Source organism: Xiphophorus maculatus, chromosome 20 (genome assembly GCF_002775205.1).
Source record: "Xiphophorus maculatus strain JP 163 A chromosome 20, X_maculatus-5.0-male, whole genome shotgun sequence".
In the NCBI taxonomy this organism is placed as follows: domain Eukaryota; kingdom Metazoa; phylum Chordata; class Actinopteri; order Cyprinodontiformes; family Poeciliidae; genus Xiphophorus; species Xiphophorus maculatus.
In genome coordinates, this window is record NC_036462.1 from 18,156,416 (window position 1) to 18,171,829 (window position 15,414).

At 38.4% G+C, this 15,414-nt stretch overlaps 1 protein-coding gene across 1 annotated transcript in view; it reads left to right on the forward strand.

Annotated features, from left to right (window-relative positions):
- The window catches only part of LOC102233939 (voltage-dependent calcium channel subunit alpha-2/delta-3-like), a 38,804-nt gene that overhangs the window by 10,451 nt on the left and 12,939 nt on the right, over window positions 1-15,414 (forward strand). Inside the window, exons 6-15 of the mRNA XM_023324575.1 lie at window positions 4,501-4,663; window positions 5,138-5,269; window positions 6,643-6,697; window positions 6,822-6,972; window positions 7,209-7,283; window positions 7,368-7,457; window positions 10,532-10,645; window positions 11,515-11,593; window positions 13,346-13,479; window positions 15,264-15,335. Of these exons, the coding sequence (XP_023180343.1) occupies window positions 4,501-4,663; window positions 5,138-5,269; window positions 6,643-6,697; window positions 6,822-6,972; window positions 7,209-7,283; window positions 7,368-7,457; window positions 10,532-10,645; window positions 11,515-11,593; window positions 13,346-13,479; window positions 15,264-15,335 (1,065 nt within the window). The remainder of the gene's footprint in view (window positions 1-4,500; window positions 4,664-5,137; window positions 5,270-6,642; window positions 6,698-6,821; window positions 6,973-7,208; window positions 7,284-7,367; window positions 7,458-10,531; window positions 10,646-11,514; window positions 11,594-13,345; window positions 13,480-15,263; window positions 15,336-15,414) is intronic.

Genomic DNA, 15,414 nt, shown 5'->3' on the forward strand with positions numbered 1-15,414 from the left:
TTTTTAAAAATAGATTTACAGAACTTTATTTTCATTTCGATCAAAGCAAATGCGTCTTGTGACTGTAAGCTACAACACAGGCTTTTTACATGTCATTCCATCTGAATTGCCATATAAAAAATAATGAGGAAAATGCAATATCCACCTGTGGTAGTAATGATCTGATGTCCTGATGTCGCTCCCTCTGGCATCATTTAGTGAACCGCCGCCTCTTCTGACACAACACATTTTTCACGCGTCATTTCACCGACCACAGCGAGATAAGCCGGCTGCTCTTATCTCAGCTGCTTCCCGTCAGGACCGTCACATCTGACCCGAGTCCAGCCTGCGGTGCAGCAGGCAGATCAGGTCGGATCAGGTCTGATGGTGCAGCTCAGACTTATTATTATTCACCATAGATTAAATTGGAACAATTCATTTAGTTCGTTTTGAAATATAAGGTCATGTTCTCTTTTCAGTTTAAGTCATGTGGGTTTTGCAAAATGTAAAAAAAAAGGGAGAGAGAAAGAGAAGGTATAGAATATCGTTTCTCTGATGATAATGTAACTTTATTTCACTTTGTCTTATAAAGCGCACATCAAGAATATTCAGTTTATCGCATTTTGTGTTGCAGCCACAAACTTGCAGGTATTTATTTGTATAGTTTCATTTTTTACCAAAAAATAAATAAATAAAAAAATCTGAAAAGTGCAATAGTGGTATTCAAACATTTTCTCTGATGCTCCTGAAATAAAACTCTTAGAAGTTACCAAGTTAGTAAATGGTGTCCATCTGTGCTGTCCAACTTAATCTTAACATAAATACAGCTGCTGTATGAATGTGTTGCAGGTTTATTAGAGAACATTAGTGGACAAACACCTTCAGGAAGTTCAATAGACAGATCAGATATAAAGTTGTTGAGAGGTTTATCATGTTTTGGTCATAAGTCACCATTCCAAACTTTGAGCACCACATGGAGAAATGTTCAATCTGTCATTCAGTACTGGACAGAAAATGACACCAGAGTTTGGCAGGAAGCAGGTTAATCAGAAAAGCAGCCAAGATGCTGTGGAGGAACTGCAGAGATTTCCATCTCAGGATTCCTGTAAAAAGGTGTGATAAAATAAGCATCCAGAATATAACTTTAAAGCCTACATGCAAAATGTTGTGTGGCAGTTGAAGCTAACATAACTCATAACCCTAAATACTAACTGGAGTGAAAATTGTTTGAGTGTTTTTGTTTCGCTCAAGCAGATTGGATACAATACACTATTGAAGCTTAAATATGTAAAAAAAGAAGAAAAAAAACAATTTCCTCTCAACAAGTATGCACCACTTTGTGTTGGTTTGTCACATAAAATCCAGATAAGACAATCTGATTCACAGCACAGGAGGGTTTCTGCGCAGATTGTAAAGCTGATAGTGGTAAGAAGAGTTGTTCGTGTTACACACAACAAAGCTCAGTGAGCGTCCTGCCCTGTCACCATAAGCCTGGTTGTACAGTGGGGCCCCTGCAGTCTGTAATGGAGGGCACATCTCTGCAGTATGGCCTCCAGCTAACTGTAAGAGTCAGTGGGCCGTCTCGGAGAACTGCAGTGTCCCACGGCCTGCTCTACAGTAATAACCCTGGTGGTTAACGCGCCTCCCTACAGAACTGAATTTCTGCTGAGTGTGCACGTCCCCCCCTCTTCCTCCCGCCCCACACTCCTCGGAGGCTCCTCCTCCTCCTCCTGCACTGCCGCAGCTCGTCAGAGAGCTGCTCAGGCGTGGTATGAGCTGTCAGAGGCTGCTTGATGGTGATGCCCGCTCAGTCTCCCCCGAGAGTGATGCCGTGGAGTCCATCAGCCATCTCTCTCTCCCTCCCTTCCTCCGCATATCTCCCATCTTCCTCCTTCCCTCTCGGTGCGTACAATAGAGGCCATGGAGAGGCCGCTCAGACAGGATGAGTTATTCTTTCACTGCAGCAGCAGGCAGCGAAGGACAGGTCATGCAAACTGTAAGCACAGACTTTTTTCACTTTACACAAAGTCCTCCTGCAGCACATTCAGTACATCCTTACATTCAATTACAGATGAATAATCTTTGCATACTTTTTGATAAATACAGAAGCTGATGCAGGTATGTCTTAACGTTTCTTACTGACAAATCCTCCATGTGTAAAAAATGCTTCAGAGCAATTTACTCCTAACTCATTTAGTGAGAGAACTGCATTGTTTTTGGACATTTTGTTACCGGACATTATTATTTCAGTGATTTAAATTTGCTTAGCTGAGAGCACAAATATTGATTCTATACCTTTGTTGTACTGAACTGCCTCACATAATCCAGCTCAGAAAGTGGAGTCCCTCAGGGCCAACATGAACACAAGTTTACAAACTTCTATCTTACACAATACGCCTTGCAAAAGTATTCATACCTTCAACGTTTTGATTAATTTACACAATTTGTTATATCACAACCACACATTTTCTTTCAATATTAAATGACTAACATGGAGTAGAGCTACTTGTAAAGTGGAAAGATTTAAACTTTTTTGAAAATGCAAATCTTAGTCAGTTTTTAAAAACAAATTCCTGGAGCATTTCTTTCAAGATGGATTTCCTTTATGTTGTGTCTCTTTATACCATTCAGATTTCTGGATGACTGCTGTCTCTTTTTGAGACATTTTGAAGGTTTGTGTCAGGTTTTGGATTATCTTGTTGGATAAAAGCGTTCCCAGTAAAATAAAGTGCTGTCTACAGGGTTCGGTGTGACAGTCCATAACTTTGTGATAGCTCTCCTTCATCAAGGTGCAACCCACAGTGGCAATTTCCTCCTATAAAAACTCCCTGAGACCAAAACGCACCTGCACTATTAATGACTGGCAGTGTGGCACTATCAATAGTACTGGCAGTACTATTTTGTTTGTTCTGCCTCTCAAAAATGCTCATCTGACAAAAGTATCTGTTCAGTAGTTATTTTTCTTACAGTTTTCAAAGTCTAAGATGTGTTTTTGTCTGGACAATTCTGACATTCTTGATTCTGACACTGTTTTGCAACTTTCTGTGGTGATTTACTGCAGGTGGTAACGTCTCAAGTTTATTCATGCTTTTTTGGTGCATTTATTTAAATTGGCACAAAGATAAATAGGAAAGGTCAGTCAGCTCATAGGTATGAGAATGAAGATCTATCCATTTTCTATGCCTGCCTAATCTGGTTCAAGGTCTTGAGGTTGCTGGTGCCTTTCTCTGGCACTCAATGGATCGCTACGGCGAAGACAGGTCGCCAATCCATCACAAAGACAATAACGCAGAGATAAGAGTCAAGCAACTAGCCATGCATTAATGTCTCAGGGTCATTTGGAAACTCCAGTTTACTAAACATGCCTGTTTGTAGATGGTGGTGGTGAACTGGATTAATTTGCAAGTTCACATTTAATCTTTTAAAAGCTGGCAAAGTATGCAGTTTCATGACCTATTGTAAAATGACTTTTTGTAATTCTACTACATGACTAAAGCAATTTTATTATGATAAAAATGTGATGAAATCACAGAAACCATGTTATATAATTACTGGTATTACTGCCTATTTTAAAGAAATTACAGTAACACTAATCAAATTAGAGTAAGATAGTAATAAAAATTACAGTAAAACTGTAATAAAATTACAGTAAGACTACTGTAAAAAAAATTACAGTAAAGTTACTGTAATTTCCTTATTGTAAAAATTACAGTAACTGGCTGGCAACCCAGCTACCAGTAAATGACTGTTAATTCTACAGTGACTTTTTTTTTACAGTGTATGGGATAAATATATTCAAGTCTTGTCATTCTTTTCACTACTTTTTTCTTTTCTGTTATTTTCTTTTGTGCATTAAAGAGATAAAAAGTAGGAAGATTTGTATCAGGTTCTAAATTCCTGCACAAAGTACACAGATCCGACTGCCTCTAGTCGAGTCTTTATGTCTTAAATGTGTAAAACTCGAGGCCCGGGGGCCAAATCTGGCCCGCCATCGCTTCTTGTGTGGAACCTCACGACTCCAGATGCCAAATTATGTCAACCAGTCCTCCCAGTTTCCTGTGATTGTGGAAATTCATGGCAAAATCAACAGATTCCCAAATTTTTTCTCACCAATGCATAACTGCAAATTTTCAGCAAAAGTGGTCAAAAACATTGGATTTAACTGACAATTTGATGTCAAGTTATTGGTCTATGATCGATGTGATCATTAACAAAGTCACAATTCACGTCACACACAGACATAAATAAATATTTATTTTATTGCCCCCCTCCCCACCCTTCACCCCCAAAAAAAGAATCACACAATTCTGGAGGGACTGAACGATGTGAAATGATGTTTAATTTTAGGAACTACTTCAACTGCAAAGACAGCTATTTGTTAATATTTTAGAAGTTTAACAGGTTTTATCAATCGTTCTGGCTCGACTGGCCCTTTAAGAACATTCAAGATCTTGATTTGGCCCAAAACGAAAATGAGTTTGACACCCATCTTACATCACATATTCCCTTTTTCTATTTTAGTTCGAGTACTTCAATGCTGTGCTGATCAACGAAGTGGGCGAAGACGAGAAACCCGTGGAGCTGGGGGGAGAGTTCCTCCTGGAGCCCAATGACCATTTCAACAACCTTTCAGTCAACCTGAGCCTCAGTGTGGTGCAGGTGCCCACCAACATGTACAATAAAGGTGAGGACTCCTGGAGCGTGCCACAAATACAGGACTGAGAGTTATTTACCTACAATACAGGAGGCTGATGAAGAGGGAGGAGAGATGGAGCGGGATAAGTGAGTGATGAAAGTGAGGAATGGTAGCCAGAGCTAAATCAGTGTCACAAGCTGTGGGAAGTGAAGTTGGGCGATCGATAACAGCCCAGACATAAAAGGCAGAGCCTGCTGTTAAGATGTTGTTCATACGGATAGCTGCTCGGCTGCTTCTTGTTGTCACATCGCCTGGGTGGCTTTTGTTTTGCTCAAATAGACTCCCAATAACTCTCTGCTCTCCACACAAAGAGAGGATGATTCAGATGCAGCCATTGTGTCGGCTTCAGAGGGAGTCAATAAGGGACAAAGGTCAATCATGCAGGCACTAATGGCGACCAAGATGGCAACCGTTATCTCCATTTAATTCACTTGTCCGTTTCTTTGCCTCTGTCGTTTCCAGATCCAGATATCATGAATGGGGTTTACTGGTCGGAGGCCTTGAACAAGGTGTTTGTAGAAAACTTTGAAAGAGATCCAACACTTATCTGGCAGTACTTTGGAAGTGCCAAAGGTTTCTTCAGACAGTACCCCGGTGAGAGCTGTCACTCCTGTTCTTCTCATTCAAGTTCAGGCTGTGGTTCTGAACCAAGTTTTGTAACAATTGCTACTAGAGTCAATCTTATCAGAACACTTTAAAATTGTGCATCTTTCCTTTTTTTTTAAGTTTTAGTAAATCTTTTCATCAAGAAATGATAAATTAATAAAAAATATTCATGGGAATACATCTGTCAAATCCTCCGAGGTGTAAAATGAACTTTTTCTGAACTAAAAGGCTACTTATCAATTTTATTTCTAAGGCATAAAGGGGATTTTATGTTGTGATAATAAGCCTTATATGAAGTCTGAACCTAAGAGAGAAAATCTTAATTGTTTGGTTTTTAGTTTGACTTTAAAACTTTGGAGTTACTGATTAAGTAATTCTTTTGTCCAGAATAAACTCTGTGCATAATCCTTATAAAGATTAGCCTTTTGTGTTTGTGTGTGGGATTGAGAAAGAGAATGAAAAGAAAGCTTTGTCTCATGGGAGCTGTCACTGCATTAAAAAGGAAAAAAAACTGATCAGAACAAATGATTTAGGCTTTCTAAAGGGGTAATTTGGCTAATGTTGTAATTTTACACACCATCAGAGAGGATGCATTTAAACAGAATGCCATTAATCAGAATTTGCCAGTGTTAGTCTACAGCCACTGAAGGAACAGCCCTCTGTTTCCTAATCCACAAAATGTCTGATGTGATTCCAGAGAAAAAGATTTAGGCAATGTTAGACATGTGCATTATATAAATAAAAATGAATCAAAGAAAAAAGTCTTTGCTTTGCACTCATTTTTTTTCAATTATTAAAACAGCTGTCATATTGTTTTCAATTTGAATTAAAAAAAGTTTATTGTGCCACAATTTCTGAAGATCAGTAATCAGTTTCATGCAGGTGAAGACAATAAGTTCAACCAACATTTCTATACATTTAGGTAAATCTGATACAAAATTTTAATAAGCAACATAAAACACCAAAAGTAGACATGGACTGATCAGAATTATGCAGCTGAATTTGGATCTAACTAATATCAGTGTTGGTCACTTCTGATCTCCCTGGAATATAAAGAAATAACACATTTACCAATCTGTTACAAGCTGTTTGCTTTAAAGTAAACACAGGATGACTATTATTGTTATGCTCATATTTTCTTAGGTGTTTAGCAAATATAGTCACTTTATGATTTAAAGTTCAAATATAAACCTCATCGTGTAATTTGACAACTTGTTAAACCTTAAAGAGATTATTCTCTGATCTCGCAGCCCTGCTTTATAATTAACATGTTATTCTCAGCATTTGTTTTCCTCATTGTAAAACAATATCCACTTTTTTTTTTTAATTCCTGTAAATTTAATCCATAATTTATCCCCCAGGAGTAAAGTGGAATCCAGACCAGTCAATCAGCTTCGACTGCAGAAATCGGAAGTGGTAAGTGTTTGTGTGATAAAATGTTCAATTTCCAACTAAATGGAGGAGAAATAATGTAAATTTGACTTGTTCTCTTGTTGCTGTGATGTTGTGTTGAAGTATTTAATTTAACTTCATGCTGCAGGTACATCCAGGCAGCCACGTCTCCTAAGGATGTGGTGATCCTAGTGGATGTTAGCGGGAGCATGAAGGGTCTGAGGCTGACCATCGCCAGACAAACAGTTTCCTCCATTTTAGACACACTGGGAGATAATGACTTCTTCAACATTATTGCTGTATGTTTACTTATTCATACTCTTTTTCTCTACTTGTTTGTTATGGGGAACAAAAGGTTTTTGTACAGATATTCTCACACAACTTTTTTACACTGTCAAATTACTATCACATCAAAACTAAGTGAAGTAGTTTATAGTGTGAGGATATAATGGGAGAAAATTGGCAAAAGTTAGATCCTTTTGCAAAACAAAGTATAACCGTATGTGACTGCTTGTTTGCTCTTTTTCATTCACAGTATAACCAGGAGATCCACTATGTGGAGCCTTGTTTGAATGGTACGTTGGTCCGAGCTGACACAACCAATAAAGACGTGAGTTCCTAAATGATCAAACTCCTGCCATTGGGAAAGTTTTATGGGATTATAATGTTTAAAATTATTTATTTTATCTGTCAGCATTTCCGTGAACATCTGGATAAGCTGTTTGCCAAAGGGATTGGGCTGCTGGGCGAAGCTCTGACCGAGGCCTTCACAATCCTGAATGATGTGAGTTTTGCTGCATTAACCTCTGACCGTCAGTTTAATGCAGATGCTGTTCAAACATTTATCCATCCTGTTGAAACTGTGCTTACACAGTGCATGACAAACAGATGTATTTGTTTTTGTTGACTGATTTTGTGGGATTATTATTCACACTAATTTGACATAAAAACAAGGACTGAGTGACTGCAACAAATGGATTCAGTTTCTTTTTGATTAAAGGACTCCCATGGCTAAAACGGCGGCAAAACTTTAACATTTGCATTTGTCTCCAGTGACAGAAAGCGTTCACTTCTGAATTATAAATAGCAACACTTTCCAGTGAAATATATTCAAGCATTTGGGAGGTGTGTCTCCCGTTGAAACGCTCCATTTCAATCTCCCGTTCCACTCTGCAAACACGGACACATCTATTCTGAAGAGTGATTAATGGCTCTAATTAATGTCAATGATTAATATTGCAGCTGATTAGAACACGGAGGAGATAAAGCCAGGAGCCAGACTGCATTTCGTTTATCTCCCTGTTTTCAGACGAGCTGTGGCCGGGGCCGCCGGAGCTGAGGGAGCACAGCTTTTACCTCTGCGTTTGTCAGATTAATTAAAGCTCTGCAGTGAATATGGTAATCGGCTACTCTGTAGCTTGCTGCTAAAACTCACAGCTGCACTGATTCCCGTTGTATTAACTCTGAAGAGCTTATCGCAGACTAAATCGAACAAAAATTTGTTGAATGAAGGAGCATTTATATAGTTTGGTGAGAGTATCACAGCAATGCAGATTACAAACTTTCTTTACAGACTGTTCATATCAACAAAAAGTCTCAACTTCATGATAAAAACCTTTTGCCACCACATTTGGTTATTGGGATTTTTGATAACAAATCAAAAACAGAAGCCTTGTTTTGGGATGATCAGATTTTAATAATAATATCTGATCAATACCAGGAAAATGATGGCCTGAAAAGTATTCATATCCCATAAATTAGTGTGTAAATGTGAAATGTCACACTCCATATCAACAGAATTATTCATCCTTAGTAGATATTTATATATAGATACTGTGCTTCAATCCAGCTGTTTGAGCTTGATTTTATTTAGGCGTATTGCTGTCTAAATAAATCAAAGGCCTGCCACACTTTTCAGAATTGAATTTGTTGAAAGTTGATTTTAAAGAGTTACATGTATTCTTGTTAGTCTAGAGTTAACAAATGAACTATAAACTAAATACTCAGATAAAAGACCATAGAGTGTCTTCATTTGAGCAGCTGCTGTCACTTTGTTGTCGGCCAATTATCTCCTGAGCAGCATGAGAGTCATTCAGTCCGTGGTCCTACATTTTCATCCGTCTTTATCTCAGGCACCTAATCATGTCAAATCTTAGAGTAAATCAAATTGCTGAGCTGCTTCAGTTCCTTAAGATGCTTAATATGATCCACTGTCACAGTGCTAGGGTTCATTTGTGACACATCCAGAGCATAAAAAAGCACAATATGAGTCAAATGTGTGTTTACTTTAGTTACTCTTAACTGGACTTGATGTTTCTATAAAGTGTAGATTTCACTTTTAATGGTTTAATTTCTCTGCAGAGGAAAATTGATGCTTTCTGCCTTTAAAATGTTTAATATGAAAGCTTTACTTACTGTGGCAGAGGTACAATCTGCTCATATTGTCATGTTCCTTTGCTGGAACATGCAAGTTACAACTTTCAGCTCTTGCTGTTAAGAAGCTTTCAGGGAATTCACAATAAAAAGTCAGAAATCAATGTATTTACACATATATATTAGATTTGCTAGATATACAGAACTATAACAGATATCAAGACACTCAGTTTACGAGAAAAACAATAAGTTGTGTGCATTTAGCTTGGTTTTTTTTAAGTTAATAGATGACATCTATAAAAGTTCTTACTGTTTTGTGTTTTTGCTTTCTCTGGAAGTCCTAAAGTCTTAGAAAAAGACAATGTCACTCTTTTTATGAGGGTGTAGCCACCTTCAGACTGGCAATGTGAGAAAGAGACAGGGAAACAATCTGTTGACATGGACTTAGTTAAACAGAGGAAGATTTTATTTCAATCAAGTCCAAATCAAAATTTGCAGATCTGTGAAGTGATACAGAGGAATGTTTAGCAAAATTTAGAAGAATTGCCAAATTATCTTGAACATTCATTCTTTATAAGCAAACACACAGTTTGCCATGTTTGGTTTCATTAACTATAAGCACAGTCAATGGTTCACATCTTGCCGTTTTGGTCACTTTTAGCATTTGGTTTTGACTTTGAAGTGTGCTCCAATGTGTCATCAGACACTGCGTCACTTTTTCAGTCTTAAAAATGTGAAAACTATTATTTCTCCTTGTGTTCTTACATTTCTCTAGACCAGTAAATGAATGCTTCATGTTGACAGACAAGTTCTGTTTAAATGAGTCCCTGATGCTACAGATCAGGAAGTATTCAGTGAAACTGAACCAAAGAAATGTTAATTACAGTTTATTCATGATTTACTCGAGTTACGTTTGTCTGACAGCAAAATCTGTCTGATGAAATGAAGCATTTCAATGTGACAAACAGATCAAAACTGTTTGTGTAAATACTTTGGAGTTGTACAGTAGTTGCACAATCAGGAAATTTTGTAATAGTTGTGACAAGCATTATGTGAAACTGTTATGCCTGTCTGTCCAGGTTAAATATGTAATGGACGACTGTCATGAAAATAACCAGCTGCATTAAGCTGTAAGTGTGCAGATCTTGTATTGCTTGTTTACTTTTTGTTTATGTGCATGAAGGATTTGAATCTGATCTCAAACCTGATTTAGGAGCAGATGAGCTCAGCAGGATTTGCCCTGTGATTGTGTCACTGTGGATCTCTTTGTCTCCATATTCACATCACTGCAGGTCAATAAACCAGTTAATTACGGCACTGCATCTTCTGGGATCAGAATGAAAAACGCTGCATTACTCAGGATTACTTAAACACAAAGTCTCCCCTACTGACTGACATCTGCAGACGTCATAGACATGTTTGTTCATAAGCAAAAATAAATATGTGATATGTCTGTTTCCTGTTTGTTTTTTCCTGCGTCTGTAGTTTAATCAGACTGGACGTGGCAGCGTGTGCAGCCAGGCCATCATGCTTGTGACGGATGGAGCTACGGAAATGTATGATGATGTTTTTGAGAAGTACAACTGGCCAGACAGAAAAGTAAGTCCTGACCTTGTTTTCTTTTTTCTTTCGGTTTGAAACTCTCCTCTCCTCAGATGCTTTTCTCTGACCTTTCTGCTTGTTCTGCAGTTCTCTTGCATCAGTAATAAATGTACATTTTAATACTTTACGCCAGCCCCAGCTCCTGTCTGATGTAGTGAGGAATTGGATTCTTACTTCATTACAACTCAGTAATGTAAAATCCATGTCAGTGTGATTTTTTTTTCTTTCCAATATGTTGATTCATTACAACTCATTTTCCCCTCACGAGGAATAAAACATGGCAAATTAACAACTTTCAAGGGCAGTGCGTGCATAAGTGCTCAATCAGGAGCTCTGTACTCCACCACAGAGCTGCTGATGCACCTCTTCCTGGACTCAGCTCTGGTTGTGAAGTTCTTTGTCCGGTTATGTTTGTATAATCTAGAGGCAATTGAAATTAAATCACAAAACAACAATAGCAACAGCTCGGGGCCTTTGTTCAGGCCTTTCAAGCGTATGTGTGTTGGCAGGGTTTGGCACCCCATCCCCCACCTGGTCCATGCGCCCTCAGGGCTCCTGCATGGCAGCGAGTGTTTTCTATGCTTTATGCTTAGCAAAGCATCTGGAGCCGATGAGCCGTGCAGGCCTGGCAGCGTGTCACACAGTGTTCTCCAAAGGGACGGTCGCTCCTGCCCTCAACCCAAAGACCCCAGCAAAAGGAAAATTAATTGATTTAACTGCAGCAGAGATTGAAAAAAAAAAAAGGACAAGAAACACAAAGTGACTTGCAAAAAGAAACTTTAAAAGCAGCTAAATCGCAAAATAAGACCATATATTTTCTATCTTGTAATCTCTGATGTGTTATCGTGTCTGTGTTCTTTGCACAGGTGCGCATATTCCCCTACCTGATTGGGCGAGAGTCTGCATTTGCAGATAACATGAAATGGATGGCTTGTGCCAACAAAGGTTGGAGACTTTTTGATGAACACTTTTAAAGTGCTGTTTGCTTTGTCTGCATGAATATGATAGCCTGAAGATATGTGGAAAACGGAGCGCTTTAGCGTTTTATATCTATCACGTGTATGTGTGCGCCTGCATGGTCTGGCTCAGATACCGTCTGCCAAGAGGCAATGAAGTGTCACTTGAAGTGGGGGGCGGGGGTCAGAGTTCAATCTGCTCTAATCCCTCTTCCTGTCACTGTCTACCTCTTGGCTGCTCTCTGCTGATGGCTGCCACGTGTCAGCGCTTCGGATGAGTGCTCCCTGAATGGGAGAGTCGCAGACAGGAAAGCGGATCACTGAGGAATTGTAGAATGACAAGCATCAAACCCCCTCTCCTCTGACGGACCCCCCTCTGTGAAATAACCTCACATGTCCGATGTGAAACATTGTCAGGAGCTGCTGCTCTAATCTGAAATGCTGGGAACCTGCAACAGCTGCAGTGATAGGGGTCTGGACAGCAACAACGTACAAAACAACCCCACAGATATGAGGAAAACTGCATTTCCACTCAGCTCTCTGCTACAGTGGCAGTTTATGATAAAGCCATTATGGCTCTCTATCCAGGGCGCCGTCTGATAGAGGGCGGTATAAACATTCTTACTTGTAAAAGTTCTCAATAGCTTTCAGTATAACAGGTCTTCTATTGCTTGTTTGCATGTCCAGTCAGAGGGCAAAGGATTCCTGCTAAAAAAAAAAAAATGGAGAAAACAGCAGCTGGTTAATTACTATAAAGTTCTGATTTGGAGCAAACCTCCAGGACATTTTCAGCATTATTTCCAGGAATCTTGAACTATTTGACCATCTTTAGTTCAAAATCTGAAACTGACTAACTGCATTGTTCTACACACAACACTATTTGAGATTAATGAAGCATTTCTTCTATCTGCATACGCAAAAAATACTTATACTTATATGTTATGTGATAATGGCAAAATACAAACGTATCAACCCTGAACTGAATCATCCCACAGCGATTAAAATCGTGTAAAACATTTGTCAAATTAAAAAATGGCATTCTTAGGTTCATTAAGGTAGAATTTTGTTTCATCTTTTTCTTGTGAATTCAAAATTGGCTGCATGTAAAAACACTATGTTCACATTTTTCAACTTCAGACTCTGAGGGTTCTGCACATCTTTGCTTATGTTTTGTTTTTTTATCTGGCTTGGTCCATCTGTAGTTTATTATAACCATCGCCTGTTCATCAGTGTGCATCAGGAAGTCTTATTAGCTCAGTCATTCTCAACCTCTCCTAATGTTTCCCATTAGACTGATTTAGGGGAACATTTCCATCTCGGATCCTGTTTTATGCAGTAAACCTTGGCTGCCATTCCTGTTATGTCTGATGTGTTAAAAACCATGTTGATGTTGAGCAGTTCCACTTTGTTTTCTGGTATATTGGTATGTCTTTATTCATATGCAAAAAATATTAGGGTTGTCTTACATAATCTTTGAACTAATGATATGATATGCACCTAATTCCCAATGACTGTTATGCATTTCAAGCTTTGCTCTTTAACTCTTTGACTCAAGAGAAGGCTGAATCCACTGATCATAAGACAACTTCTCTCTGGAACCAACGTCTGTTAATCTTAGAAATATAATTTTTTTTTTATTTTAGACTGGACAGTCTTAGTACATTTTGTGCAGCTGTATCAGAAGAGGTGCTGCTCTCGTCAAAATGAATCTTTTTTTACTTTAGTTTCCGTTTAATTTCAGGGTATTTTAGTCAGATCTCCACTCTAGCCGATGTCCAGGAGAATGTGATGAGGTATCTTCACGTCATGAGCCGTCCAAAGGTTATCGATCATGAGCACGATACGGTGTGGACTGAAGCGTACGCGGACAGTGCTGTAAGTATGTCACACTGCATTAACTACCGTCCCATCTGCCTTGTCAGGATATATCTTTTATTTACGTTGGTAATCTAGTGTCACTGCAGGCATGAAAAACAACCAGGAATTTACATTTTTCCCGATAAGCTTTAGATCATGTTTTGTAGTGATGTTATCTTGGTTGCATGCTATTCTGAGGGGTTGTACAGTGAGGAGAGCCCATGTGTGGATCTGTTCTCTCATCATTATTCATTACGCTTCTGTAATGATTCCTAATTATGAGCTCCATTAATCTGCATGGATTCCCCCTTCCTTTTACGTCTGCATCTACACATTCAATGCACAGACATATGTACTTTACTTTAACTCACTAACAATTCAGTCTTGGGTCTTTTCTTCTCCGTCAGCTTTCTCATGCTATAGAGGAAAAGATCTTAATGGCAATTTTAAATTTCTGTTAAAAAAGCCTAAATTGACAAATGGATACATGGAGGAGAACAATGTTTTCCTCTCAGATTCAGCAAATATAACTTTAGAGGTTAAATATAATCTTCTTGCTTTGATATTTCCCACAAAATTTAAAGTGTGGAGATACGCTTTCAGCACAGAGGCATTTATTGTTCTTCCTCCCAGTTAGGAGACAATGTACCCAGTAAAACACACATGAAAAAACCCCCACACACACACGTGCACACAAATGGTTGGGAGATTGTCCTCTGGAGTGTGTGCTCCTGTATCTCAACCTCAGACACACCATTCATCATTCTGTGGATCATTGCACTTTATCTCCTAAAGCCCATAATAAAACTGACATTGGAGGAGAGACCGAGAGGAGGAAGAGGAGGGGAGGAAGGGAGGGATGGTGTGCAGATTGTTTGGCATCCATAGGTTTATCCGTGAGCATGTTTGTGTGGACACAGTTTAGGGAGACTAAGCAGCTGGGATTTGTCCACCATTGTCTGCAGTGATGAGTTTAAGGACCCTCCATTCTTCATTTTGTCAACTTGTAGCAGCTTGCAGAGGTTTTGTTTCATGTTTATGCACATACAGTCTGCAGCACGCACACCCACACGCCAACGCCTACACACACACCCACACGCCCACACACTCATATATATGAGTATGAAGCTACTTGTCTTGACTCATACGGGGGCAGACAAAACAGACCTCCTCCAACTGTGAACATTTGCTTAATTATTTTAATCTTCATGTAGGTTGACGATTTGAAGGTGCAATGATTTGATGCTAAAAATAAATTAACATTTTTTTTTTAATTTATTGCTGGTTTTGCTACCAAACAAAGTCTAGTTTTAAAGCCAGTGTTTGGCTTTTCAAATTTGAGTTTACAATGTTGTAGTGAATGACATTTTCTGAATTTTGACACATGTTTGTATTAAAATATGTTGCTCTAGCATTCTGAATTTATTTTTTTAAATACGTTTGTTTTTTTGAGCAAATTTACGCAAAGTAAAAAGAATAGAAACTCTGTTGTATCACTTGTACAAAAGAGTAAGCATCACTTTTGCACAGGTGATCTGCACTTTGAGTTCCTCTTTGTGTTTATATTTATGTATTAATTTATTTATTTGGATTGATTGTAATTATTGTATCATAAGTTTGCTTAAAATTAACAAGTCAAACAACACATTTAAACCAGCTTTTCATTGTTAAATGGCTGAATAAATAATTACCCTTAATTGAACAGGTACATTTTTAAAAATTATTTAATTTCATTTAATTTCTAACACATTTTATGTATTAAAATTACTAGCTAATTAATTTTTGCTCGTTATTTGTTTCAGCTTCGCGGTAAATCAGGTCCAGCTCTGACGACGACAGTAGCAATGCCAGTGTTCAGCACAAAGAATGAAACGGTGAGTAAATATTTCTCATAGAGGTTCTCCAAGATGTTCTCCAAGCTCAGTATTTCCCCACTTTAAAAAGGCTTTATTC